The sequence below is a fragment of the Tasmannia lanceolata genome, unplaced genomic scaffold, assembly GCF_043159265.1.
Source record: "Tasmannia lanceolata isolate RefF3 unplaced genomic scaffold, GAP_Taslan_0.1 ptg000002l, whole genome shotgun sequence".
Classification (NCBI taxonomy): domain Eukaryota; kingdom Viridiplantae; phylum Streptophyta; class Magnoliopsida; order Canellales; family Winteraceae; genus Tasmannia; species Tasmannia lanceolata.
Window position 1 is genome coordinate 26,542,887 of NW_027518679.1, and position 27,694 is coordinate 26,570,580.

General features: G+C 39.5%; 1 protein-coding gene across 6 annotated transcripts; it reads right to left on the reverse strand.

Annotated features, from left to right (window-relative positions):
- Nucleotides 1-1,559: 1,559 nt before the first annotated feature.
- On the reverse strand, nt 1,560-22,850 carry LOC143848312 (receptor-like serine/threonine-protein kinase SD1-8). Of its 6 annotated transcripts, none has more exons than XM_077357259.1 (8): nt 22,302-22,848; nt 21,021-21,830; nt 6,360-6,485; nt 6,073-6,269; nt 5,546-5,780; nt 2,858-3,095; nt 2,612-2,762; nt 1,560-2,531 (listed from the first exon to the last, which is right to left on the reverse strand). In XM_077357259.1, the coding sequence occupies exons 1-8, from the start codon at nt 22,774-22,776 to the stop codon at nt 2,220-2,222; spliced, it is 2,544 nt and encodes an 847-aa protein (XP_077213374.1). In that variant the 5' UTR covers nt 22,777-22,848; the 3' UTR covers nt 1,560-2,219. The 6 variants fall into 6 exon arrangements, with proteins under 6 accessions (XP_077213374.1, XP_077213448.1, XP_077213657.1 ...); XM_077357333.1 differs by having other exon boundaries at nt 5,570-5,780; nt 22,302-22,845; XM_077357405.1 differs by having other exon boundaries at nt 2,380-2,531; nt 2,653-2,762; nt 22,302-22,850.
- Nucleotides 22,851-27,694: the final 4,844 nt, after the last annotated feature.

The following is a 27,694-nucleotide window of genomic DNA, read 5'->3' on the forward strand; positions in this document are numbered from 1 at the left end:
TTGTGTTAATAAATTATTAAAGTTGTCAAAGAAAAAGCAATGAAAAAGGTTAGCTTTGTTAATGGAAAAAGGCTACAAGAAAGTACTATTACTTTCCATCCTAGGACACTAATTCTAGCTTGTTTTTATGATCAGACCCCTAACTCCGAGCAGGCCAAATGCCGTTGAGACCACCTCGATCGGATAATCCTGGGCACCCGATCAAACAAGCGTTGATCAAGCCCAGTTTCGAGATATAAATCATTGGTTTTTGTAGTCCTTTATCCTACACATAGTATCTCTTCTTGGGATGAGGTCAACTCATAGTATCTCACACACATGCCCCTATATGCCTCGTTGTAAAACACAAAATTTCTTTTTTAAAAGTTTTATTTAAGATTTTAGTCTCTTGGGCGGGCATCCCTTTGTTTATTACATGTCTCATTCAACGCCAGGGGTATCTTGTGGACGTTCACTCTTCCTCCAAAAAATGGCGGAAGTAGGCCCCACCAATTAAGGCTCTATGACCATAGAAAACTATGGCAATGGCTTAGTTATTGTGGCAAATGTGGAGGGTGTGTTATTTTTTTTTTTGGGTTCGGTGAGCCCCCATCTGCGTTCATCCTAGTAGAAAATTTTTGTGAGGATAATCTCCCCGATGAAATTTATGCAATTCTACTCCTTATGTGGCAACTAGATGTTTATTTGACGTCAATCCATATCCAAAATCAAAGACCAAACACGAGTATGGCGTGTCCTATAGACTGCCTGTCCAATAAGATATCATCTATAAAAAGTCTTTATCTAGTCTAATAAAATAATGGAGAGTATGACTTGCGCTACCCATTTACTACTGTTCAAAGACCAAACTGCTGTGTAATTTGGGACCCTTTCACACCATCGTACCTCTGCGCTAATGTGCTAACCATATAACATTACTTGTGTTGTTGGTCGAGATTATTTTAGCATATATGAACAAAAACTAATAGTTGGGAAGAGCAGAACTGTGGGGTTTTTCCATGGAAAAAGAATTATCTATAAAAAGTTTTTATCTAGCTAGCCAAGAATAATGTATTTGAAGAGTCACCAATCGAATGATTGGATGAGATTAAAGATCTCTGTGTACACGGTACTATTTCTTTTTCTCCTGTACCTAGAAGTGCCAATGATTTGGTTGATCACCTTGCCAAATTATGGGCTTCTAAATGATCATTTTATAAGGGGCAATTCTTTTTTGTTTGCGTAGGTAAGCTGGGATCGAACCTTGGACCTCAAGGTTGAAGACCAAAGTTTTGAGCGTTGAGCTAGAGGCTCAATCCCAATATGGGACAATCTTTAACTCCCAAGTGCACTTGTAATCTGAAAGCATTTGAATGTCGCTCCCAAGCATTTGCCTCCCAAGCTAGAGGCTCAAACAGTACTGACTACTACTTAGTCTACTGACCTTGGAGGGGAATGTTGCTCCATTGCCTTTGCCTTTGCCTTATTTTCAAGCATCCATTTATGTGGAAGCGTTTGAATGTGGGCTTTAGCCATCCAAATATAGGCGAAAGAATAAAGTAATTTTTGTGGCATCTAGATGATGAAATGTGTAGGTCATGTTAAATACCATGAGGTGGGCTACATCATTGCCCACCTCTCTCTCTCTCTCAGATTACCAGTCAATGAAAAATCCACTGTTCAGATATTAAAAAGCATAAGTACAAGAATAATAATCACCTTTCCACAAGTTGAGAAATCAATAAAAAAAACTTTTTACCCGCTAATTAAATTCCCTTCAATGTGGTTTTGCCTTGCAACTAGCTTAACTCAAAACAACACCGTCAATGACACCTTCAGCAATATTTTTAGTTTCTAGATAAATTCCGGGGAAAAAAAAACAATCTTAGGCTTATGGGTATTTTAAAAAACAAGCGAAAAATGGAAGATGTTGAGTTGGGTGTCTTGAATTAAATCCGGTTGGGTCCGAAATATTGTGTGCGATCCGAATAGGCCCGGCCCGTTTTTAAGTGATTTCGGCCTGAAGAGAGCAAGTTTGGGGCCGCCTTATAAAAGGGGGTTTTAGGGCTATTTTCGTATTATGGACTTATAGTGGATTTTCTCAAGTGGGTTTTTGTGAAAGACAGTGTGATCTTCTCTTGTAATCTGCTGTTCTTATAGTGGATTTTCTCGTCGCCTCTGCCATGGACGTAGGCTTTGCCAAACCATGTAAATCTTTGTCCTAGAACCCCGATTGGTCTCTATCGTCCATTTAGTGTTGTAACAGTTACACCATTTACAGACCAAGATTGTATCACATTTGATGATGAATTCGACCGGGGGAGACTCTTCCCTGCACAAAATCCGGGCGGTTTGGGTTTGGGCAGTGTTGAAGAATTTTCGCTACTCAACATCAAAACCACAGACGACATTGCCGGCCTGTTACCCGCTCGTTCTTGCACACATAAGAGTCCCACTTGTATACATCTCAACACTTCAGACATGAGACATGAAAACCCCATTGATGAGTCAATAAATTCCAAGATCTTCCCTTCATTCCACAGTCTCCATACCTGAAACAATTCCATTCCAATTCAGTCACCAAAACAATGACATAGATATATGAAAGTAACATCTTATTTTCTATAATTACATGTCCTAGGAGGTTAAGGTCTTCTTCGGCGTGGGAAAAACCTCGGTTCTTCTTGCCGCTCACTATCTCTAGCACCAAAACTCCGAAGCTAAATACATCGGATTTCTCTGAAAAATGACCATCCATTGCATACTCAGGGGCCATATATCCACTGCATCACATTGTTCACAAAATGTATTTAGCTCACGGCAACTAATAAATTTAATTATGTTTTCACCAAAGACTGATATATTTAATTATACTTACTATGTCCCAACCACTCTCTTTGTATTTGCTTCAATCTGATCTCCTCCAAAAATTCTTGCTGTGCCGAAGTCTGAAATTTTAGGGTTCATTTTGCTATCCAATAGAATGTTGCTAGCTTTGAGATCCCTGTGAATGATTCGAAATCTAGAATCTTGGTGAAGATAAAGAAGCCCACGAGCAATCCCCATGATAATGTTGAAGCGTGTCTGCCAATCTAGTAATGTTGTCTTTGCCTCATCTGGAGCAATTTTTATTGAATTTAAATTAGAACTTCTGTTTTGTATACCAAGATAAATGAAAGGTGAATGATACAATGAGGTGCATATCTGGATTACTTGCGACATGCATTGACTGGACCTACTCACGTGTAAAACTACATCAAGGCATTCAAAGCTATACACAATAGATCTAATCAAAACAACATTACATGTCTATTTAAATTGGTCTAACCATGAATTAACAACCAAACCAACCATCAGATGAAAGACCAGACAGCCATCAAACTAATAACGCATGGAGTGCCCTCCTCACTCAGTCCCAACCAAACCAACCAGCAAATTTGGACTTCATTGAAGACCCAGAGGAAGGTGATACGGAGGTGATATTCAAGGACGAGATAGTCACGAAAGCTGAGAAGAGATGGAAAAACGCCTTAGTGGGATACTTTCTGGGAAGACGCCCATACTATGTGGCTCTAAGGGACCATCTAAAGAGGGTTTGGAAGATCAGAGGTGACTTCCAACTTACCGGTCTTCATGGAGGCTTTTCAACTTGGCCGAGTATTGTGAGAAAATTCTGGAAAGTAATACTTCATTTGGTGGACGACCTTTGATCCTACGAAGATGGACTCCGGACATCTCGCTTGAAAGATTGTCTCTCTCTCTCCGGTTCCGGTTACACCTGAAATTTTGGACTCAGGAAGGGATAAGTAAGATAGCAAGCAAAATTGGTAAGCCTTTGTATATGGACACTCACACTGCGGAAGGATCGCGCGTTAGCTACGCATGTCTTTGTGTCGAAATAGAAGCCGGGGCAAGCTTACATGATCAACTGGACTTAAAGACATCATCTAGTGTCACTTCTCAAATGGTGGAATACGAATGGAGACCTCCTTCGTGTAATTTCTGCAAAACATTCAACCATGGAAACACAAATTGCCCTAAGAAGGATCCAAAAGTGGAATCTAGATCAGAGTGGAGGCCAGTTCAAAAACCAAACAAAGAAGGTGCGAGGCAGAATAGTTTTGATCATGCCAAGGATCAAAATAGCACTAGGTTTTGTGCAATTGATCTGGCATGTCCAGATGGAAGCAGCTCGAAGCAAAGATCTCCGGAGTCACACCACTCCAGCCCCATCCCAAAACAGAGGATCGTAATTTCAAACGCATGACGGAATTGAAGAGGATGAAGTTATGGTCACCGGCTCAAGGGAAAAGAGTGATCATAAAAATCACTCTCAACCCTTAAATGCCGACAAGAGGAAGGACCTGCTAGCAAAGCCTAGAAATGAAGGGCCAAGTTCCCTAGAAGAGTAGGAAATCACTGAAACGGAGTACTCTTCCAAAGAAGAGTTGGATCATGAAGTTGGGGAAGATCACCCCCAACAGAAGAAAAAAGAATTCCTCCATCAAAGGAAAACTGAACCCCCAAAGGTTCAGAAATTGAGGAAGAACATGAGAGCAAGGAAATTTAGCCGGAAGATGAAAGAAGTCTTGGATCACTAGGGGTTCAATCACATGAGTATGGGGATTGGTTCTAGAGTTCACATGTATTCTCCCTTTGTTGCTTGTTTTAAGTTTTGATATCAAGGGTATCATGTCCTTGGTTGTTTTGCCCCCTTCCTTAGTCATTGTTCAAAGGATGGGGGAGTGGTCTTGTTCCTTTTCTTGTATCATCTTTCTTTAAGTAATATTCTGGTAGGGGTCCGCCTAACCCCAGCTTACCGATAAAAATAAAAAAAAACTAATCTCAATCTGCCAAGTTGGAGATCGATATGGGCCAGATCTTCTACTGCCTCTCTTGGATGACCTGATCTCTGATAGGTAAGATCTCCTTGAGGTCTCATGGATGGCAGCAGAGTCCAACCCCATATACAGAGAAAACAACTGCTAGTGTTGCGACTCATAATAGAGCAGCAACAGTTTAATCAACTAATATTCTTGATGTAGCTAAACTTAGTGTGACACTAATTATCCTTGTCTTAATAGGATAAGATGTACTGATTACTCTTATAGCCTTTATTGATCACAATGGTCAATGGGTAAATCCAGTAATTTCACACTTAATCTCATTTATCAAAATACCAATCTAAGATCAATGATTGGCCATATAAGATCTAACTACAAGTAGTATGGTGTAGATCTTCTATCTGGATGATCCTACCATGGAGATGTTATTACTGAATCGCTCCAATTAGACAATCTAAACCATTCATTTAACAGCTGCATAAATGGGATTATAGAAGAAATTGCACAAGAGTTTACTTGAAGCTCTCTGATTGCATGGTTTCGATTATCCAACAAGTGCGACTTTGGGGCTGTGGCATATTCAGGGAGGGTAGTCACCAGTTGAAAGGTTTGGATCACGTTGAAAACATTTAGTGGACCCAAAATGTTTCACAAGTTTCCTAGACAAATCCATCTCATAGAGTTAAATCATAAGTAAAGAACTAAATTTTGAAGTGGAATACATGAAGAGTTGATAATAGCCAAACCAAAAATAATGGAGTCCAAGCTTCCATTCTGCATGTACTCGTAGATCAACATCTTCTCTTCTCCCTCAATACAACAACCCAGTAGTCTAACCAGATTCCTGTGCTGAAGCTTGGCAATCAATAAAACCTCATTCTTGAACTCTTCTAGACCCTGTTCGGATTTCTTAGAAAGCCTCTTCACTGCTATTTGTCGGCCATCTGTGAGCTTCCCCTGGATATAGTAATCCAAAATGTTATAAATGATTAAATAACACCAACTCTATCAGCTTAATCATTTGGAGTAACTGGTTGTTTCACAATACTGCCTCACGGCAAGTTTGGAAACCCAACGACTCCTTGATGTTAAAAATCCATGTGTATGGCCAACCCAAAAGAGGGGCCACATTTGCACGTGTATTGAAGTATAACTGATTAAATAACACCAACTCTAACAACTTAAACTATAGGCATAACCCTGCTAAATTAATATACTACTAAAGAAGTGGTAAAAAATCAGAAATTACCTTGTAAACAGGGCCAAATCCACCTTCTCCAAGCTTGTTTGCAACAGAGAAGTTGTCCGTGGCAATTGCTACAATACCCAGATCAAATGAAGGCAGCTCAAGGTCTTCCTTTCCACTTTCATCGTCCTTGTCTTTGTTCCTTGATTTACTACCAACTTCATCAACCGAAAGAATTTCTTGGCTTTTCTCCGAATTACCTGACTTACAACAAATACATTAAAGATAAGAGATATAACTAAAGGAAACTCCACGCTCCTTAAAGAGAACAAAGGTGTCATTTTAATCACCTTTTTTCTTTGCTGCATTCTTCCTCTTCTTTCGCCATACGCAATAGCCAATCAAGCCCAATAGAAGCATCACTGGAACCACGGTTGCACTGACTATGATGGCCACTCTCTTCTTGTCACCATTGCCTATATAATCTTCAAATGAATCATTCACCTTATGGTACAAGCAGAGAAGATGCAAGAAAAATAATTTGAATCAACCAATTAGTCCAAAAGCTTAAGCTGTTAGAGTGGGTGTTATTTAAGCATTGATACTTCAACACTACTCGTCACGTGTGGCCACTCTTTTTAGGGCTAGTCATAAACGTGGCACATGTGGCCCCTCTTTTAAGTTTGCCGTACATGTGGATTTTTAATATCAAGGAGTTGTTGCGCAGGGGCGGAGGCAGGAATTTACAATTGGGGGCCGAGGGGGCTGGGGGCATGGTCACTAAAATAGCTATGCATGCATGTACAGCCAGTCAGCCATGCGTTATAAAAAGGATTTTGCAAGCCCCTTTTTTTTTGGGTTGGGGGGGGGGGGGGGCACATGGTCCCCCCTCATGCTATAGGACCTGCCGTGAGGCAGCAACTCTGATATCATGTGAAAACAACCAATTGTTCCAAAAGCTTAAGATGTAAGTGTGGGTGTTATTTAAGCATCAATACATCAACACTCCCTCTCACAGTGTGGCCCCTCTTTTTTGGGTTCACCATACACGGGGGCGGAGGCACATATAGCTTGAGGGGGGCCATGGCCCCCCCATGACTTGCAAAATTCCTTTTATGGTTCATGGCTATACATGCATGCCTAGATATTTTAGTGGCCATGGCCCCCCCAATGACCAATGCAGACAAGTGTAAATTAATCCGGCCCCCTCAACTGTAGATTTCTGGCTCCGCCCCTGGCCATACACATGGCACATGTGGCCCCTCTTTTGGGTTGGCTGTGCATGTGCATGTGGATTTTTAATAACAAGGATTTTTAGGTTTTGATCCTAGGACCTGCCATGAGGCAATAGCTCTGATACCATGTGAAAACAACCAGTTACTCCAAAAACTTATGCCGGTGTTATTTAGTCTTTTATACTTTAACAAATAACAAGAGCCTGCCCGCTGATAGAAGGTTGTATTCAGAGCCTGAAAATCCGTTACATTGCTTAGTGATCTTGGTTTTTAAGCTTGTGTCTATCATGTTCACTTGATGGAGCCATTAGTTTGAAAATCACACTCATACGACAATCCTGCTAAATGAATAAGACAAGATCTTCCAAAAAATGAGCTTGTGGGACTGTTCTCTACTGCAAAATTGAGCCGTGAATTGGTTTTGTGCGAAATTGCCAAACAAATCCCATATATAACTTGATGGTTACAATAACCAGAGTAGGGCCCACTATGGAACGAGTGAAATAAGAAGATTGATCTACGCCCCTAGCAAAAGACTCCTAATGAGTCTTGACAACCTAACAAAAACAAAAAAAAAACCATGCGTGGAAACTCCCGCCTCTCATATGGAATACCCACCACTAATCAGGGTGGGGTCCTGCTCACGCTCATTGGTTGGATGGTTGTAGGTGTGGAGAGGCTAAGACTAGAAAGTCTTCCTACCAAATATAGAGAATAAAAAAGTATTTGAATTGGAATGGAGCCTAGAAAAGCATTTGCAGTGTACAAATCATTCCCTGACACTGAAATATCATGGAAAGAGGGTCTTTCACGGGTTCTTTAATTCAAGGTTTAGATTTCAGACATTAAAGTCTTGATTATATATAGGAAAAATTTCCATGTGAAGTCGGAAAAATAGGGAAATGTCCGATTGAAGTCACCAAATTTCAACATGTCCAAGTGGTGTCGAAACCCAATTCCCGCCTGAGAAAATAACACAAATACTCCTCGTCAAATCGAAATGGTTTTTACAAACTCCCTCAAGTAAACCTTATTTTCATCCTCTTTTTTTTCCAAGCAAGTTTTTACAACCATCTTCTTCTTTTTCTTTTTACAGCCATATTTAGAGCCATCTTCTTTCCAAGACATTTGTTTTCATCTTCTTCTTCTTTCCAAGCCATCTGTTTTCTTCTTCTTCTTCTTCTTTCCAAGCCATTTTTTTCCTCCATTTTTTCAAGGTTTCTTGAACACCGTATTTTTTCCTCTTTTTTCCTTTCCAAGCCATCTTACATTTCGTTTTTTACTTCCCTTTATTAGTTTGCCACCACCGAAAACCCCTCGTTTTCTTCTTCCTCAAAAGTAAGTGGAAGTTTTTTTACTTCCCTTGCCTTCGCCGCTGACGCCGCTGCCGTCATCGTCACCGTCCACTTCCTTCCAGCATTTAGTTTCCCGGCGTAAATAAGTAAGTGGAAGTTTTTTTTTATATTGATAATCCTTTGTTTAGACTTGATACCCCCTGTAAATATTGGATAACCCCCATTTATATTTGGAAACATTGTTTTTCTTATGATCCCAAACCTATTTTAAAACTAATAATTGATATTTGGATTTTTTTTTTATTTCATTTTGTTGGTGTGTTGTAAAGAAGTTGTTATTGTATAAATTGATAACCTCAGTAAAGAATTGGATAACCCTTGTTTCTAAATTGATAACCTCAGTATAAATTGGATAACCACTGTATAGAATTGGATAACCTCAGTATAGATAACCTCAGTATAGAATAAAGATCAGTATGGAGTTGGATACCTTAGTTTAAAATTGATAACCTCTGTATAATAGGATAACCCTTGTTTATACTTAATAACCAATTGATAGGCCGTACTTAAAGTTAATAAGCAGATGATATGCCATCTTTGTAATTTGTATCCCCTATGTATAACTTGGCATCCCATATATAACCTGCCATCCCTTATGTAGAATTGGATAATCTTTGTCTATAATAGGATAACCCCTCTCTATGATAGGATAACCCCTGTTTATACTTAATACCAGATGATAGGCCCTCTTTGAACTTGGCATACCATATGTATAACTTGGCATCCCATATGTTTAATTTGGAATCCCTTATGTACAATTGGATAACCCTTATCTATAATAGGATAACCCTTGTCTATAATGGTATAAATTGATAACCTCAGTATAGAATTGGATAATCCTTGTTTATAAATTAACGACCTCAGTAAAAATTTGATAACCTCTGTATATTTGGATAACCTCAGTCTAGATAAGCTCAGTATAGAATAAATCTCAGTATAGAATTGGATACCCCTTGTATATAAATTGATAACCTCAATATAAATTGGATAACCTCTGTATAGAATTGGATAACCTCTGTATAGATAACCTCATTATAGAATAAACCTCAGTATAGAATTGGATAACCTCAGTATAACTTGGCATCCCATATGTATAACTTGGCATCCGTTATGTATAATTGGATAAGCCTTGTCTATAATAGGATAACCCATCTGTATGATAGGATAACTCTTGTTTAAACTTATAAGCCTTGCCGTTAGATTATCCATTTGAATTACTTGTGAGTTTCCTGAAATTAGATCACAATACGAACAGGCAAACTAATAGATTATTTGTTTATACCTCTGGTATGAAACCAAAAAAACTCATCTTTCTTCTTCTTGTTCTTGTATTTGTCATTTCCATATGTTTGTTTAGATGTGCTGATTTCTGATGTGGGTTCTGTTTATTGATTATGTTGGCAATGAATTCGGTTCAATTCTTTTAATCTCTAATGTGGGCTTTTTTCATTTCTTTGTATCGTGAATGAATTCAGTCTAGTTAGAAGGCAACAGAATTTGAATGAATTCATTTATTTGTATCTTGAATGAATTCACTCATTTGTTTCTTTAATGTGGGCTGTTTATAACTTTTTGATGATGTTTGTACAGACCTCGATATATTTGTTCATTTGTTATATGGCTAAGGGAGGGAAGAAACCTGTAAGTGTACTCTATTGTAGTTTATTATTTGATGTATTAGCAGTTCTTTTATGTTCATTGATGACTTAACCTGTCATGCAGGTTAAGAACGTGCCGGCACGATGTTCGCCTGCATGTTTTACAGCTGCCATGGGGAGGATGAAGCTGAGGGAATGACATAAGAATGCTCTGAAGATGATTCCCTTCAAGGATTTGATGAATTTAGAAGATGTGGTGATACACAAGCCCCTAATCAGAGGACTGCATTCTAATTGGAATGCACATACGAAGTCCTTTATTTTAGGGAGCATCGCAGTTCCCTTTGAAGTGACTGATATCACATTGGCGCTAGGCCTCTCACTGAGAGGACAAAGAGTAAACATAGCTAGGGTAATCCCTACTGACAAGAGGAATCCCCCTCCTCTTGTGCCGGGTTGGGTGTTTCCCAAAGCATCTGCGATGGCACCGGAGATTGAGAAGAAGATTATGACGGTAGTGAACAGGGAGGACTAAGTGTCGATCGACGCAACGGTGAAGTATGTTCTCCTTCACCTATTTGCGATGATCCTCTTCACGCATACCGCATATCGGGCAGACCAGATGTTCTGGCCCTACATAGAGGACCTGCAGAAGATAGACGATTACGCCTGGGGCCACGCAGTATATGACTGGTTAGTTGAGTACCTGTCATCTGGAATATACCTCGGCGGCTGCTCTTTGGTAATTCAGGTATGGTGTCATTTCAGCTTCTTTAAATCATTATATGTTCAAATTATGACGATTAGGTGTATTATGTAGGTGTGGCTCTATGAGCATACCAAGTTATAGGTTCCAAAGAATCCAGAAGCCCGACCACGTCTCCTGAAGTGGGACTGGAATACTAAGTCCGGGTCGGAGGAGGAGTGACCGAAGTATCAATCGATCGAAAAAAGACGCATCGGTGGACATGAGGTGAGACATAACCAACATAGATTGTTCATTAATTGTTATTTTTAAATGAGATTAGACAATGATAATAGGTTATTGAAATCATCTGGTGGTCGTCTCATTAACTCCGGATGGGGAGGAATTACGGTACCTGCCCTCAAGCTACCAGGTAATGCACTTTATATTGTAATCACAGTATTTCATCGCTTATTTCTCTCTTTATTGTCCTTTTATTATTTACACTTTTTGTATGGCAGGAGGATGATGAGTCGGGTTCAATAGAGGGGCTTCTATCGTTGACACGTTCCCCTACGCCCCCCTGCATTTGCCAACCCACCCGAGAGACGAGAAAATGAGAGAGAAGACGAGCCAATTGGTGGTAGTGACTTTAACGATCCTCATGAAAGAGAGGACAAAATAGAAAAGGAGAGAGATGAACAAAGAAATGAGAGAGATGAGTAAAGGAAGGAGAGAGAGGAGACAAGGATGGAGAGGGAGGACATAAGGAAGGCGAGGAGGAGACAATCGGTGGAGAGGGAGGAGGTAGCAAAGGAGAGGGAACAAGTAGAAAAGAGAAAAGAGGAGCCGAGAAAAGAGATGGAGGATTTTGAAGAAGAGAAAGCTTCCTTTAGGAGGGAGACTGAATAATTTAGGAAAGTGAGGGAAGCTTTCCTAAAAGAGAGGGAGAGGGGTGAAGACGTAATAGAAGAAAGAGTTAGTGCATTGGAGGAGGAGACAGTTGGTGTAATGGGGAAGGAGGGTGGCAGTGTTTTGGAGGAGAAGGATGGTGATGTGTTGGAGGAGGCTCGAGTTGGTGTATTGGACGATGTAGTGGAGAAGGAGATTGAAGATGTGTTGAAAAAGGTGGCTCTCACCATTATTGACAGTCCTCTACAAGTTCCAGATGTCTTGAAAACGGTGGCTGTCACCATTAATGACAGTCCTCTAGAGGTTGAGAGCACACCATTCATTATTACATCGACCGGAAGTGTTGGAATGAAGCATGCCGAAGAGGAAGCATGCCGAAGGTCCTCCTATGGGTAGTATTGAAAAGGAAGTGAAACGGAGAAGGACCAGGGCTACGAGCAGGTTTAAACAATCACCCTTCGACGTGGAACCTCAAACCGATGAGCAGGAGACGAAGGTAGCCCCCAAGAAGGACAGCCCTCTGAAGAGGAAGCATGCCGAAGCTCCTCCTATCGGTAGTATTGAAAAGAAAGTGAAACAGAGAAAGACCAGGGCTACGAGCAGGTTCAAACAATCACCCTTCGACGTGGAACCTCAAACCGATGAGCAGGAGACGAAGGCAGCCCCCAAGAAGGGGAAGCGAGCCCCCAATGTGAAGAAGGGAGGGGCAGGCAGGCGAAGCGCAGCTATTCAGAAGCTCATAAAGTATAATAAAAAGTACGTAAATGCGAGATTGTAGTACATAGATTTATTTGTCACGGTAATGCGAGTGTGTTGCAATTTTAACGGCTCTATGATTATGCAGCTTGGAACTCATTACCTGCAATGATGGCACTAGGGTAATTGCGGAGGACTTGTACAAACTCTGGAGCCTTAGAGGGTACCTTGCAACCTCTGTAAGTGGCATCGCACTCCTCTCTTCAAATTTGGTTCGCATCAGCACCAATAGTAGTTTTGAATTAAATTCGAATCCTTTTTTTTAACAGATAGTAGACATATGGGAGAAGGCCATTCACTCCAACTACTGTTTAACCGGTCAGAACCGAATTGCATTAGTCAGTTCGTCACTCCATGTAAGAGAGTTTCTCTACATATGCATGTTACATAATATCTTTATTTATTAATGTTCATTTCTTTCCAACTTAATATCTGCATACACGGTTGTTCAGGGGTATCTAACGGTTGGCCGTGACCAGATGGATATAAGAAGAAAGCTGGAGGTGTGGGCGGACGGGAAGAAGGTGTTGGCCGATGCTCTTGGGGATGAAGATTTGACCCAGTTGGATATGATCTTATTCCCGTTATGTCAAAATATGCACTGGGCTCTTCTCAGGGTTGACTTGGTCAAAAAAGCCTTCGTCGAGTTCAAGTCATAAACGGGATTCAAATTTGAGGAACTGGCAGCACCGACCGTAAGTAAAACACCTTTTGTATAACACCGTTTAATTGACACCCTAATTTATTTGTATAACACCGTATCACACCTTAATTTCTTTTTTAGATAGACTGCATAAAGCAATATTTCAAGGATCGTGCTATGAATATAGATGAGTTTCCGTATGAACAGAGGAGTGATTGCCCACAGCAAGACAATGGGTTAGTCAGAATAGAAAGTTTGTTGTAAAGTTGTTTAATTATAAATTTAGTAAAAGTTTTCTCACTGCTTTTTTCATTATTTACTATGCAGCTTTGACTGTGGATTGTTTGTTCTACAATTCATCGACCATCTTTATCGCGGTGCCCCTTGGAAATTTGGCCCGGCAGACATCCCTGACATGCGTCAGGCTCTTTGTCAAAGATTTCTACAGGGGGAGTTTGGAGAGTGTAAAGCTAGCAAAGATGATTGAGTTGTTGTATACGTTGTGTTTTGAGTTGTTGTAAACATTTTGTTTTGTGTAAATGATTGAGACATTGTAAACAGTGACTGAGTTTTCAGTGTAAATGATTGAGACATTGTAAACATTTTATTTTCAGTTGTACATATACAGGTTTGAGTAAACAGTGACTGAGTTGTTTGAAACCCATGTATACATGTTTGGTATGTTGTTGAACAAGCACCATTGGGTGCTGAAATCTGACAGCTGCAGAAGCATAATTGGGTGCTGACTAAGTAGGGAATGTTACTTTTTTTCAAATCTTAACCCTTAAGACCATAGGATGATCCAAGCCCTCCGGAACTGCCTCATTTTGTTTATCATCGAAATATTCTCCCGCATGGTCTGCAGCAAACTCCACATGGTTCGGAACTGTCTCATTTTGTCTATCATCAAAATATTCCCCCACATGGTCCGCAGCAAACTCCACATCTTTCATACACGGATCATCGGTAAATCCTTTGTTTAAGAGGTCCTAAAACATTCCTGAAGAAGTACAATACCATTGACTGTCATTAGGTTGGGCTGAATCACCTCCTGTAACACTAACAAATTCATCTTCAAAGTCTTTTTCCAAATCCACTTCCAAGATTGGGCGTTTCAAATTTCGGCGTTCTCTATCCCTTACATGTGGAATTGAAACATAAGGTATTGGTGGATGATGAGAGGGTTCAGAAATACACACATTATTCGGGGGAAGCATAGATGGGTACATACAAACATTATTCGGGGGAAGCATAAACGTATTCATTGAATTAATATCCTCTGGGCTTCTGCTTTGGGTTATGTACAGCATCACAGAATTGACTGCATCTTTGTCAAAAATCTTCATCAGAGACTGGAGGATATCGTCATTACCAACATCAACTAAAGTGGTTATGTACGGATCAACAATGTATCGACATTTTATCGATAGTAACACCTCCCTACTGTAGACACTCCATTTTGACCGGACCCTAAAGTGCCCAAAATTGAATAAAGTTCCCAAAACCCGAGTCTCGAAACTAAATTTAGAATCAAATCCCGAAGCGTCCGAAACTAATCCCGAAATTCCCAAAACCCGAGTTTCGAAACCGAATTCAGAGTCAATTTCAAATTCTCAAAATCGATCTCGAAATTTCTGAAAAATCTAGTCCTGAGTGCGAAAAAACCTGAAAAGTCTAAAATTCCTTCGTTTACAAAACATTTTGAAAACCCGGAAAGAGATACTGATTGATCCTTCATTCAATGTTGAAGGAGGGTGGCTTATCGAAGCGGGGATGTTCCCATGTCAATTCCCATGTACTCTTAACCCAAAAGATAAATGGCGAGCTAGGGGAGTGCACTTACCCAAAAAAAATGGTTGTTCTCTTATCATTTTCTTAGTTAAACAAGGCTAGAAAGGGGGCTATTTAGACAAGGGATGTGTGCCAATACTAATCCCTTGTGCTAAAAGAAAAATGATATATTTGTCCCTCCCCTTGCCTAGCCACCCTCCATAGGATGAAAGAGTAGTGATGAATGAATTTAAGGTGGCTGTCCAAGGAGGGAAAGTAGTGTGAAAATATCATTTCTTGTTGTAAGATAATCACACCCCTATTTTCACCTCACCCCACCTTGTAGAGAAAAAGAGTAGTTATAAATACACTTGAGGAGGGCTGTCTATAGGAAATAAAGGGGGTGCAAATTTATCATTTCCCTTTAAAAGGCCACTCGATTAGGGTTTTAGAGAGGGGTTTCTTAAGAATCAAGAAAGAGAGAGAGACGCAGAGAGCTAAGAGAGAGAGAGAGGGATTTTGCAGGTTCTCTTCTCCGGCAATCTTGCCGGTGCCGGCTCCCCACCTCCGCCATTGCCGCCCACCTTCAATCATTCTCCTTCTTCCCTCCTACCTTTGCTACCTACTCAAGCCCATCTTCAACCTTCATCCCAACCACCATCTTCACCTCCTCCTCCCAACCACCTTCTTCTTCGCCCCACCACCCGTAATCACACCCACAATCTCCCCTTCACTGCTTCCCTTTGACCACATCAGCCCCTTTTCTTCTATTTATCACCATCATCCAAACCACTTCATCTTTTTCGGCGACATCCGCCGGAATCCTGCAATCCCCATTAATTCTGGCCCGGAATCCAACCACCTTCCCTCCTGCCAATCACCACCATTATCTTCCCCATTTCAGATCCAAACCATCCCTTCCATTTCTCCTATCTCTTTCACTTCTACTGTTATCATTTTTAACCCAACACCCACATCAGCCCCTATTTCTAACATCAGCCACCACCTTCAACCCAGAATCCGACCACCCACCATTTTTTCCGACCTCCATCTCCAATAACCCTCTTCATCATCATCCAAACTCACTTCGAAATCCGGACACCATTTTCTCCGACCACCATCTTCAATTTGTTTCCAGAGAAACCCATTCTATATCCACATTCTCCCATCAAACCTTTTTTTTCTACTTCTTTTCTACTAGCAGCCACTCCATTTTTTCCGGCAAGCCTCGCCGGAATCCGGCAAAATCACCATTTTCAGTCATCTCCAAGACATCATCAACTACCCATCTCAAACCCTCTTCTCTGCCATCCCCTAAACCCTACATCTAACCCATCTCCTTTCCAGTTTCCACCCCAATCATAGTCACAAGTATCCCTCAGTCATAATCCTCATCTCATCGAAGTCATTTCAAGCTCGTCTTCCTTGATCTCTTTTTTTTTTTTTTAAGCTTGAATTGAAGGCTCTGTTCGTGAACAAAAGCAAGAAAATGGATTATGGTCTAGCGGGATGTTTGGGAATTGAAGAATTGGTTTAAATTCCAAGGGTAGATGAGTTACAGAGAAGAAAGAAGGGGGAGATCAATTAAGAGCTTCTAATTTTTCTTGGAGGAGAAAGAGCTAATCCAAACCGCAAGTGTAGCATCGAGATTAGAGATCCAAAGCTAATCTATTTGATCCAAGACTCAAGTAATATCTTCCCCTCTCTTTAATTCAAATCTAATAGGTGAATCATATTGGTTAGATTTCTTTGTGTAGTTTAATTGTAGGTGTTAAAAGGGGTTGGATCCCAATTTGTTCAAATTCCTGAAATCCAGTTATGTATAAAAAAGAAGCCCCATTCCTTAGCATTGTCTCTGGGCTTTACATCAACACAACCATGTCTAATGATTTCATCGAGTCTTTCCTATTTTGATTAGTTCTATGGAGTTTTCTTTGTTTCCTTTGCATTTTCAAGAACGATAACAATTTGGGGTGGCTGTTACAATGAAAAGAAAATATGGTTGTAGTAATAACATTTGTAGGACCCTGATATGTAAACTGCCATGTCTTAACGATGGCGTTATTGATTTTTTTCCCCTTTCATTCAGTCTATTAATGACAATTTCAAAGTTAATATCTAAAGGGGAAAAACATGACCCAATGGATAAGGCCATGATCAAAGCATTGAAGTGTACATATCAGTTGCTAGCTATTGGTGTGCGCACCACCAGGTTTCCATAGTTACGCAAGATCACTTTGTCTTCCTTTTAATCAGTTCCATAGTGACAAAGTATGCTAGTGTGATTATTGAAACTAGGTGATGTTCATGTAGATACCCTCTCCTCTAGTATGCATTTCTTTTGAGATTTTTTTTTTAGGAGGTAGAAGCCAAAAAGTCAGATTCCATGTGCTTTGGTTAAGCTGGTGGCATTCTCTATGGGATAAACCAACTTGGATGATGCATTAATTCAAGGTAAAAAAAAGCCGAGTGATTAGTCATGTTTCTCTTATCACCCTTCTATAGGTTTTCTAGCGTAAATGTTTGAACAAGTGTAGAGGTGGAACTTGGGCTCCCTAATTCCATTCTTTTAGGATCTTGGTTTTGATTTCGACGTTTGAGAAGACGACAGGGCTATGATGAGGTTACTCGGAGCCCACCCTCGTCTTTTCCTTGCTATCTTTCCTTTGGATCTTGTGTTGATATTCAGTTTTGTCTTGGTTTCAGTTTTGTCTTGGTTTCGACAATGATGGAATGTTTCTTGAGCCATCCCTTTGCCCTTCTTCTCTCTTGTCTTATGTTCATCTCTCATAGGGCATAGGGGTTTCCTCTTCTATGTGATCATTGTTTCTTGCGGGGCTTAGGGGTTCTTTCCTCTCCGAGATTATTATTTTCCATAGAGTTTAGAATTACTACTCTTCTCTTTCAGGTTTATTCTTCACGTTCCTCGGGGTTCTCTTTGTATTTCGGAATCCCATCGATTTTGGGAACACATCTTGTCGGGTTTAGGCTATGAGGGACGGCAACCTCTTGAGCCAAACCCCCCCTTTCATCAAAAGAGATAAAAACACATTAAAAATACAAAACAACAAAAATTCAAAAAACAATAAAAAACATAAAAAAACACTAAAAATGTTTTTCGAAAAGCTGTTTCGAACTACGTTGGCTTGAGCCCTTTCCACAGGGTACGTAGGCAGCTTGGGACCGTCATCCCGAGTTCAGTCAAACTTTTCTGAAAAATATCTTTCAAACCTTCTCAATAAATATTTTCAAACCCTTTCAAAAATTTCGAAACAAAAACCAAAAATGGGCAAAGACGGTGATTGTCAGGTCACTCGGGGCCCTATTTTCATCTTATTTCTGATTTTGACCGTGGTTTTTCGATTTTCATCAGTTTTCCGACGTTTTATCGGGTTTTGGGACGGGTGACGACGTAGCGTAGCCCCTTCACAGGGATCGTCCTCACTGAGCCCAACGATAGGCTATGACGACCGCGAGACTTATGCGATCTTTAGCGGATCAGGATCACTGAGCTCGATTCCTTTAGAATCGCACCCTGAGTCTATCGTATGTCCCCTTTTCTTTTCCCTGGCATTTTTGGTTCTCGCATACCGTCGATTTTCTAATTCCTTTCTTTCCTTGCATGTTTTAGCTTATCGTGTGTTTCTATACTTAGGTTATCTATACTGAGGTTATCCAATTCTATAAGAGGTTATCCAATTTATACTGAGATTATCAATTTAGACACAAGGGTTATCCAATTCTTTAATAAAGTTATCAATTTTAGACTGAGCTATCCAACTCTATACTAAGGTTTATTCTATACTAAGGTTATCTATACTGAGGTTATCCAATTCTATACCGAGGTTATCCAATTTATACTGAGGTTATCAATTTAGAAACAAGGGTTATCCAATTCTTTAATGAGGTTATCAATTTTAGACTGAGGTATCCAACTCCATACTGATCTTTATTCTATACTAAGGTTATCTACACTGAGGTTATCCAATTCCATACAGAGGTTATCCAATTTATACTGAGGTTATCAATTTAGAAACAAGGGTTATCCAATTCTTTAATGAGGTTATCAATTTTAGACTGAGGTATCCAACTCCATACTGATCTTTATTTTATACTGAGGTTATCCAATTCTATACAGAGGTTATCCAATTTATACTGAGGTTATCAATTTAGAAACAGGGTTATCCAATTCTTTACAGAGGTTTTCAATTTATACTGAGGTTATCCAACTCTATATTGATGTTTATTCTATACTTAGGTTATTTATACTGACATTATCAATTTAGAAACAAGGGTTATCCAATTCTTTAATGAGGTTATCAATTTTAGACTAAGGTATCCAACTCCATACTGATCTTTATTCTATACTGAGGTTATCTATACTGAGGTTATCTAATTTATACTGAGGTTATCAATTTAGAAACAAGGGTTATCCAATTCTTTACTGAGGTTATCAATTTATACAATAACAACTTCTTCAGAACACACCAACAAAATGAAAAAAAATCAAAATATCAGTTATTAGTTTTAAAATAGGTTTCAATGTAACCTACCATCTTCCTTGGAAAGTAAGCCGGAAAAACCAGTGATCTAAAAAAAACTGAAAAAAAACTTCCACTTACCTATTTAGGAGGAGACAAGGTAAAACGAATTTGAATTCTCCATGATTTTAAAGAATACACTTGAGGTTTTCTTCTTTCTTCTTGTAAAAAAGGCTTGGAGTGAAGAAGAAAAAGAAAACATGGTGATTATAGAGTTGAGGTTTTCTTCTTTCTTCTTTTAAAAATGGCTTGGAGTGAAGAAGAAGATGAAAACATGGTGATTTTATAGTTGAGGTTTTCTTCTTTCTTCTTCTAAAAATGGCGTGGAGTGAAGAAGAAGATAAAATCATGGTGATTATACAGAAGAAAGGAGAAAGAAGAAAACCTCAACTGTAAAAATGGTTTGGAGTGAAGAAGAAGATGAAAAATAGTTTACTTGCAAGGGAAGGAAGTAAAAAAAAATTTGATTTGACAAGGGGCATTTTCGTCCATTTTTCAAGTGGGAATTGGGTTTCGACACCACTTGGACATGCGCAAATTCGGTGACTTCACTTGGACATTTCCCTATTTTTCCGACGTCACATGGAAATTTTCCCTTATATATAACTCGATCTGAGCCAAGTCCAATCGCCTAACTTGGGCTTTAGTAGGTGAAATTAAGTTAGAAATGTGATTCAAAGAAATTTCGTAAGTCAAAAAAAAATCGTGGATTGAGAACAAATGGCAAAATGTGGGCCACCTATGGTCGAAGTAGTTGGGAATCAGACAAGATCAACCTAACTTCCTATGCATTTCAATCTTCCACCTTTGTATTTTCTTTCCCCAGCTGGGTCCATACAGCAACCCTACCATCTCAGTCAATCCGAGTGAGTTGACTCACCGAGTCACGGAGCTAGCGAGAATAGCAGGATGCCCATCCGAAGCGGACTGGAATATGGTCTGTTTGTTTTTTTTTGTTTTGAACTGCAAAACTGTAGGGTGAGGACTTCTAAGGAGGTTACCCGTCCAGTATCGTCCAAACACACTTAACTTCAGAATTACCAATCTAGTGCATTTGTGTTGGTATGATGGCACCTTATGGGCCAGTTTGGATGCCGAGAAGATTCTAATTTGGATTTCTCACATTTGCAGCCCTTTTTGCATTACAATTTGGATCGGATCATTTTTTGGATTTCTAATTCGGAAGCTGACAGTGAAAAAAAATCAGATTTCTAAATTTGCTGTGGAAATAAGAAATTGGAAATCTACAGATCCGGCAGTTTCCTTCAACCTCTTTGCTCCTCAACCTCTCCCCTCCACTAGGAAGAACCCCTTCCCTCTCTCTCTTTCCCTCCCTCGACATGAGCTGCCGGATCTATTCATTTTGTATTCAAAACTCAATTCCAAATCCAAATACAAAATGGGAGGTATCCAAACGGGCCCTAACTGAAATATAAATTACGGTACTTAGTAGTAGCATATATTTTATTTGAAATTTGCAGAAAAAGAATTGAACTTCAAGTTGACAAAAGCGTACCAAGTTCTGATGATGCCAATCGCACATAAAGATCCTGCCCGCCATCTGAAAACTGTCTCAGATCGTTCACATTATCGCCCCAAATTACACACCCACTTCCTCCTCCACGAATATCAGCACTAGCATAAGCCATACAAGAACAGTTCTTCAAGCACTCATCTTCACATTCTTTCAGAGTCATGTTCTTGTCTACAAAGGACTGTGAAGTGTCAGGCAACTTCACTCCCTTCAATCTTAAAAACCCATCTCCCTTTTTGCAATCCAGTGGCGTTTTTCGATCGCACCCATCCCTCCCATCTCTCATATACCATAATTGTGGAAATTTGGGTTCAAACCCCTTCACACACTCGCAAACAAAGGAGCCATCAGCGTTGCAAATACCATAAGACCCACATTCAGAGAACCCATCACATTGGTCTTTAGGGGCCCACCAAAAAGGGTTCCAAAATCCATTTCCTCCATTCCCACCGATCCATGTATGGCGTTCAAGCTGTCCGGAATGATTCACCATTAATCTTGAAACAACTGAGCTATCGATGGGTTCGAATCTGTAATAAATTTCATCCTGATTATATGAAAATTCGAATTTGAAGATGTAATTAGGCCTCATTTCAGGAACCCCACTAAATCGATTCCCATTCCAAGGTCCACTTCGATAAATCCGGGTTGATTGATGCCAAAGAAATGGTTGTGGAAGCCCATTAGGATCGATCCTGAAAGAATAGTCTCCGGGAGAAGGGTCGTCGGCACTCTTCCATGACGTTAGAAACCTATCCAGACCGGTTTTCAAATTCCATCCTAGTTTCATACCTGTTAAAAGTATAAATGATTAAATAACACCATCTCTAACAGCTTAAGCTTTCAGAGTAATTGGTTGTTTCACATGGTATCAGTGCTATTACCTCACAGCAGGTCATGGGTTCAAAACCCAACAACTCCTTGATACTAAAAATCCACGTGTACTAATAACCCACCCAAAAAAAAATGTTAAGGTGCATTGGAAATGTGTTTTTACAATCATTTTACTCATATTTTCATACTTCTACACAAGTTTTGAGATTATTTTATCAAATCAAAACATTTGTCAAATCACATTTCTCATGCACCTTAACGACACTCGTTTTAAGAATGTTTTGAGATTTTTACAAATGTTTTAAGACTTTTTCCATTGAAAACATAAGTAAAATTATGTTTCCAATGCACCTTAGCTCAAAACCCATGATTAAATAACAACTCCTCTAACAGCTTAAGCTTTTGGACTAAGTGGTTGTTCCACAATACCTGGTAACATCGTATCGGATGGATAATCAAAGCTCTGCCATAAGAAATTTTCATTGTCTCCTTCCTCTCTCAGAACAAGATTTCCAGAATCTAACAGCTGCACAACTGGATTGATAGCCTTCGTTTTGTTCGATGACCACACAACACCATCTGACCCATTGAGAATGACAAGACTCCCCTGCTCACCAATCTTCAAAACACCGAAAGTATCCGTAAGTGGGTTCTCTCTATTTGCAACCCACACCACTGTTCGAACAGAGATTTTCTTATACCAGATTCCTAAGTATCGGTTCACAGAATTACCAGGGTTGAAGAAGCCTAATTCGAAGCTTTCGTCCGCAGAAATCAGGGTTTTGTTTCCAGAGATTGATTGGGTTTGCGTAATTGTGTCGTCTGAAATGGAAATTTTTAAGAAGGAAGAGAAGAATGCCAGAAAGAAAATAAGAACACAAGGCCTTCCTGGAATTTTTCTCATGCTTTCTCAGAGGCCTATTTGAAACAGCTCGTGGAATGTCTTGTTTAAAGACACTGAATTATGTTGTGTTGTAAGCAAATACCATGGGTACGTAAATTCTGTAAAATGATTAGGGCTATTTTAATCAATTTTTATGCTTTTTAAATAATGAGACTACCTTTTTGTCAAAAGAAAACAAAAGTAGCAGCCATTAGTCCATTACCATGTGTGGAGTCAGACTTTGACGCCCTGCTTATTTGCTTATTATTATTTATAATCTATATATATATATATATATATTCAGGAACCTTATTTATAGATTAATGCTTTATAAAAGAAAAATGCAATAAGTATTGTATTTGCTTGAGGAGGGGTAGAACATGGGTGAGGCCCATTACTCTTTTACACTGGAGGGTTTCTCCCAAAGTAAAAAAGGGGGCTAGTATAACTTTTCCCTTACATTTCATGTAGTGGGGCCAAATTATATTACACATGTTTTGATGGGTTGGGCCCACTATTTAACACTCCTAGCATAGCATGGCATGGGTAATTTGTTTTGGGATGGTGAAAGTTCGTGCAGTCTGGTATCATTCAAAAAGTATTGTACAACTTACCATATGATGATCCAAACCGTTCATTTGATAGGCCACATTGTAAGGCTATGCCAGAAAACTCATTTCAATAGAACGATCCTAGCTCTATGAAAGGTCTCCATAATATGCAATTCCAATACATATCGTAGAGCTAGGATCATCCTATTGAAATGTGTTTTTGGGCTATGACCCTAACATCGGAAATACATTGCACCCCAAAAATCATTTTCATTGGGGTGCAATGTATTTATGATGTGGCCTAGGATCATACTATCGAAATGAGTTTTTGGGCTATGACCCTAGCATCATAAATACATTGCACCCCAAAAACCATTTTCATTGGGGTGCAGTGTATTTACGATGTGGCCCATCAAATGGACAGCTTGGATCATCTTATGGTAAGTTATACAATACTTTTTTAAAAATACTTTGAACTATACGAGCTTACACCATATTATAACTGATATATTTTGAGCGAATCAGTGGAGATTTTATATGGTGTGTGTATGTGTGAATTCTAGTTTTCTTCTGGGTCCCACCTCAGAGGATGATCGAACCGTTCATTTGTGGGGCCACAAATCCACAATGTCATAGGAGATTTTTAGTTCGCTGGAGAGAGAGAGAGAGAGAGAGAGAGAGAGAGGTATTAATTGCAAGAGTCAATTTCTGACAATTACAATTTTGGACAATTTTGTACACAGATTATTCGAAGTTCAAAAAAAACGCTATGTTCTCATCCAGAGAGAAAGAGATACTAATTGCAAGAGTCAATTTTTGACAATTACAATTTTGGACAATTTTGTACACAGATTATTCAAAGTTGAAAAAAACGCTATGTTCTCATCCGAGAGAGAGAGAGAGAGAGAGAGAGAGAGAGAGAGAGATGTGTCAATTGCAAGAGTCCATTTCTGACAATGACAATTTTGGACACTTTTGTAGAGAGATTACTCGAAGTTGAAAACAACGCTATGTTCTCATCCCAGAGATATATATATATATATATATATATATATATATAGGAAAGTGAAGCTACACCGCCGGCTTAAAATACAATGGGCCCATATTGTTTTGGTGATCCAAACCATTCATTTGATTGGCCCTCACATAGATAGGGTGTCCACCAAAAATCAGCTCCATAGGATCATCCCAACCCTTCAAACTGTGGAGGCAAAAATGGACAAATTTGTGAAGGCTTTTACACTTTCATTTTTGCCTCCACAAATCGTAGGGTTGGGATGATCCTATGGAGCTGATTTTTGGTGGACACCCTATCTATGTGAGGGCCAATCAAATGAATGGTTTGGATCACCAAAACAATGTGGGCCCAATGTATTTTAAGCCGGCGGTGTAGCTAAGTTAGCTACACCGGCGGTGTAGCTTCACTTTCCTTATGGTGAGCTTAAGCGCCCAATCACATTGGGGCCTACTTTGTTAGGATGATCCAAAGCATTCATTTGAAAGGCCCTTACATAGATGGGGTGTGTACCACAAATCAGCTCCATAGGATCATCCTAACCCATCCATTTGTGGAGGTCAAAATGGACAGACATTATTTGTTCACAGATCTGCCCATTTTTGTCCTCCACAAATGGAGGGGTTAGGATGATCCTATGGAGCTGATTTTTGGTACACACCCTATCTATGATAGGGCCTTGCAAATTAATGGTTTGGATCACCACAGAAAATGTGGGACCCATGTGATTGGGGCGCTTAAGCTCACCAACACTTTCCTCTCTCTCTCTCTCTCTCTCTCTCTCTCTCTCTCTCTCTCTCTCTCTCTCTCTCTCTCTCTCTCTCTCTATATATATATATATATATATATATATATATATATATATATATATGAGGAAAGTGTTGGTGAGCTTAAGCGCCCCAATCACATGGGTCCCACATTTTCTGTGGCGATCCAAACCATTCATTTGCAAGGCCCTATCATAGATAGGGTGTGTACCAAAAATTAGCTCCATATCATCCTAACCCCTCCATTTGTGGAGGACAAAATGGGCAGATTTATGGACAAATAATGTCTGTCCATTTTGACCTCCACAAATGGATGGGTTAGGATAATCCTATGGAGCTGATTTTTGGTACACACCCCATCTATGTAAGGGCCTTTCAAATGAATGCTTTGGATCATCCTAACAAAGTAGGCCCCAATGTGATTGGGCGCTTAAGCTCACCATAAGTTTGGTAAGCTTAAGCTCACCAACACTTTCCTCATATATATATATATATATATTATGAGGGCAGTGTTCCTGCGCAGCTGCTCAGTTAGCTTAACTGAGCAGCTGCCCCAAAAACTCATGTGGCCACATTTTGGGTGGGATCCAAAGCATTCATTTGATGGGCCCTTTCATGGGTAGGGTGTCCACCAAAAATCAGCTCCATTGGATCACCTTAGGGTGTCCATTTGTGGGCAAAAAATGGACAGATTTGTGGAGAAACAGTATCTGTCCATTTTTTGCCCCACAAATGGACACCCATTGGTGATCCAATGGAGCTGATTTTTGGTACACACCCAATCCATGGAAGGGCCCATCAAATGAATACTTTGAATCACCCAAAAAATATGGGGCCACATGAGTTTTTTGGGGCAGCTGCTCAATTAAGCTAACTGAGCAGCTGCGCAGGAACACTTTGCTCATATATTAATTGCAAGAGTCAATTTCTGACAATTACAAATTTGGACAATTTTGTACACAGATTATTCGAAGTTGAAAAAAACGCTGTGTTCTCATCCCAGAGAGAGAGAGAGAGAGAGGTGTCAATTGCAAGAGTCAATTTCTGACAATTACAATTTTGGACACTTCTGTGGAGAGATTATTCGAAGTTGAAAATAATGCTATGTTCTCATCCGAGAGAGAGAGAGAGAGAGAGAGAGAGAGAGAGAGAGAGAGAGAGGTGTCAATTGCAAGAGTCAATTTCTGACAATTACAATTTTGGACACTTTTGTAGAGAGATTATTCGAAGTTGAAAACAACGCTATGTTCTCATCCCAGAGAGAGAGAGAGAGAGAGAGAGAGAGAGAGAGAGAGAGAGAGAGAGAGAGATATATATATATATATATATATATATATATATATATATAGAGAGAGATTATTCGAAGTTGAAAACAACGCTATGTTCTCATCCCAGAGAGAGAGAGAGAGAGAGAGAGAGAGAGAGAGAGAGAGATATATATATATATATATATATATATAAATTGCAAGAGTCAATTTCTGACAATTACAATTTTGGACAATTTTGTACACGGATTATTCGAAGTTGAAAAAAACGCTATGTTCTCATCCTAGAGAGAGAGAGAGAGAGAGAGAGTGTGTCTAAAGATAATGTTGTTTTTTCTACGAAACTTTTGCTTTTATGTTAGCTTTACTCCTGATTTATAAAGAAAAGTTCTTTACATATATAGATTTATAAAACATGTGAAATACGAGAAATTATATGATGCCCGACCGTCAAAATAAAGTGCGGAGAGAGACAAACCCTCTCTCCCTTGATTATTAATCCAAGGGAAAGCACCGTTTTTTACTTTTTCTTGGTTCAAAAACCCAGGCAACAGGTTTTGTCTCCTTTCGCCCTTTACAATTTGACGGCCGGGCATCTATAATTTCTCGTGAAATACATGTTTTATTAACTATGACATCATTAAGTAGGCAACAATAACCAGCAGCTTGAAATCGCCACACCCTACTCATTGTAAATGTGAATGGTGCCTGCCACTCGTAGGATGATCAGCTACGGGCCCAACCGCTCAACAGAAAAGCTGTTGATTGAATGTGTCTTGTTGCTTTCTTCTTTATCTTTGTGTATGTTTTCTTTCTTTTTCTTCTATCTTTTATTTTACATGGTATACTGGTGGACAACCCGTCCGAATCACGGGGCAAAATATAAATAATTCGCCAAGATTTTGCTAATATACGTAGGATATTGAGAGATAGAAACAATTCTGCTAAAATCATGGAACATGGTGGAGATTTTTTCTCCAATAAATAGAAAATGTTTTGCTAATATACGTGGGATATTGAGTAATAGAAACAATTTTGCTAAAAACGTGGTGAGATTTTTTCTACAATCCAAATATATCACCTTATAGAGAGAGGAGGGGTGCCACGTGGCGCACCCATGTTGTCCAGGATTCTGTTTTACATATATATATATATTATATGATTTACAATCATTGATCGGAGGGCTAGGATCATTGTGGATGGACGGTTGGCTACAAGGCACATTAATCAAGCTATTTCGGTCTTCCGATCAATAAAATTCTGATATTAATGAAATTCATTTTGGGTCTTGCCTTACTGCGGGGCCCACGGCCAAATCTCCCATGTTGTACATTGCATCTT

What these genes read in the sequence shown, in the direction of transcription:
- LOC143848312 (XM_077357259.1), bottom strand. Translation starts at nt 22,776, where the DNA reads ATGAGAAAAATTCCAGGAAGGCCTTGTGTTCTTATTTTCTTTCTGGCA. An exon ending in GAATGCAGCAAAGAAAAAAG is followed by an intron (nt 6,270 to 6,359) that starts GTGATTAAAATG and finishes GTTGTAAGTCAG; the next exon opens with GTAATTCGGAGAAAAGCCAA. An exon ending in GGCTATTATCAACTCTTCAT is followed by an intron (nt 3,096 to 5,545) that starts GTATTCCACTTC and finishes AAATTGCTCCAG; the next exon opens with ATGAGGCAAAGACAACATTA.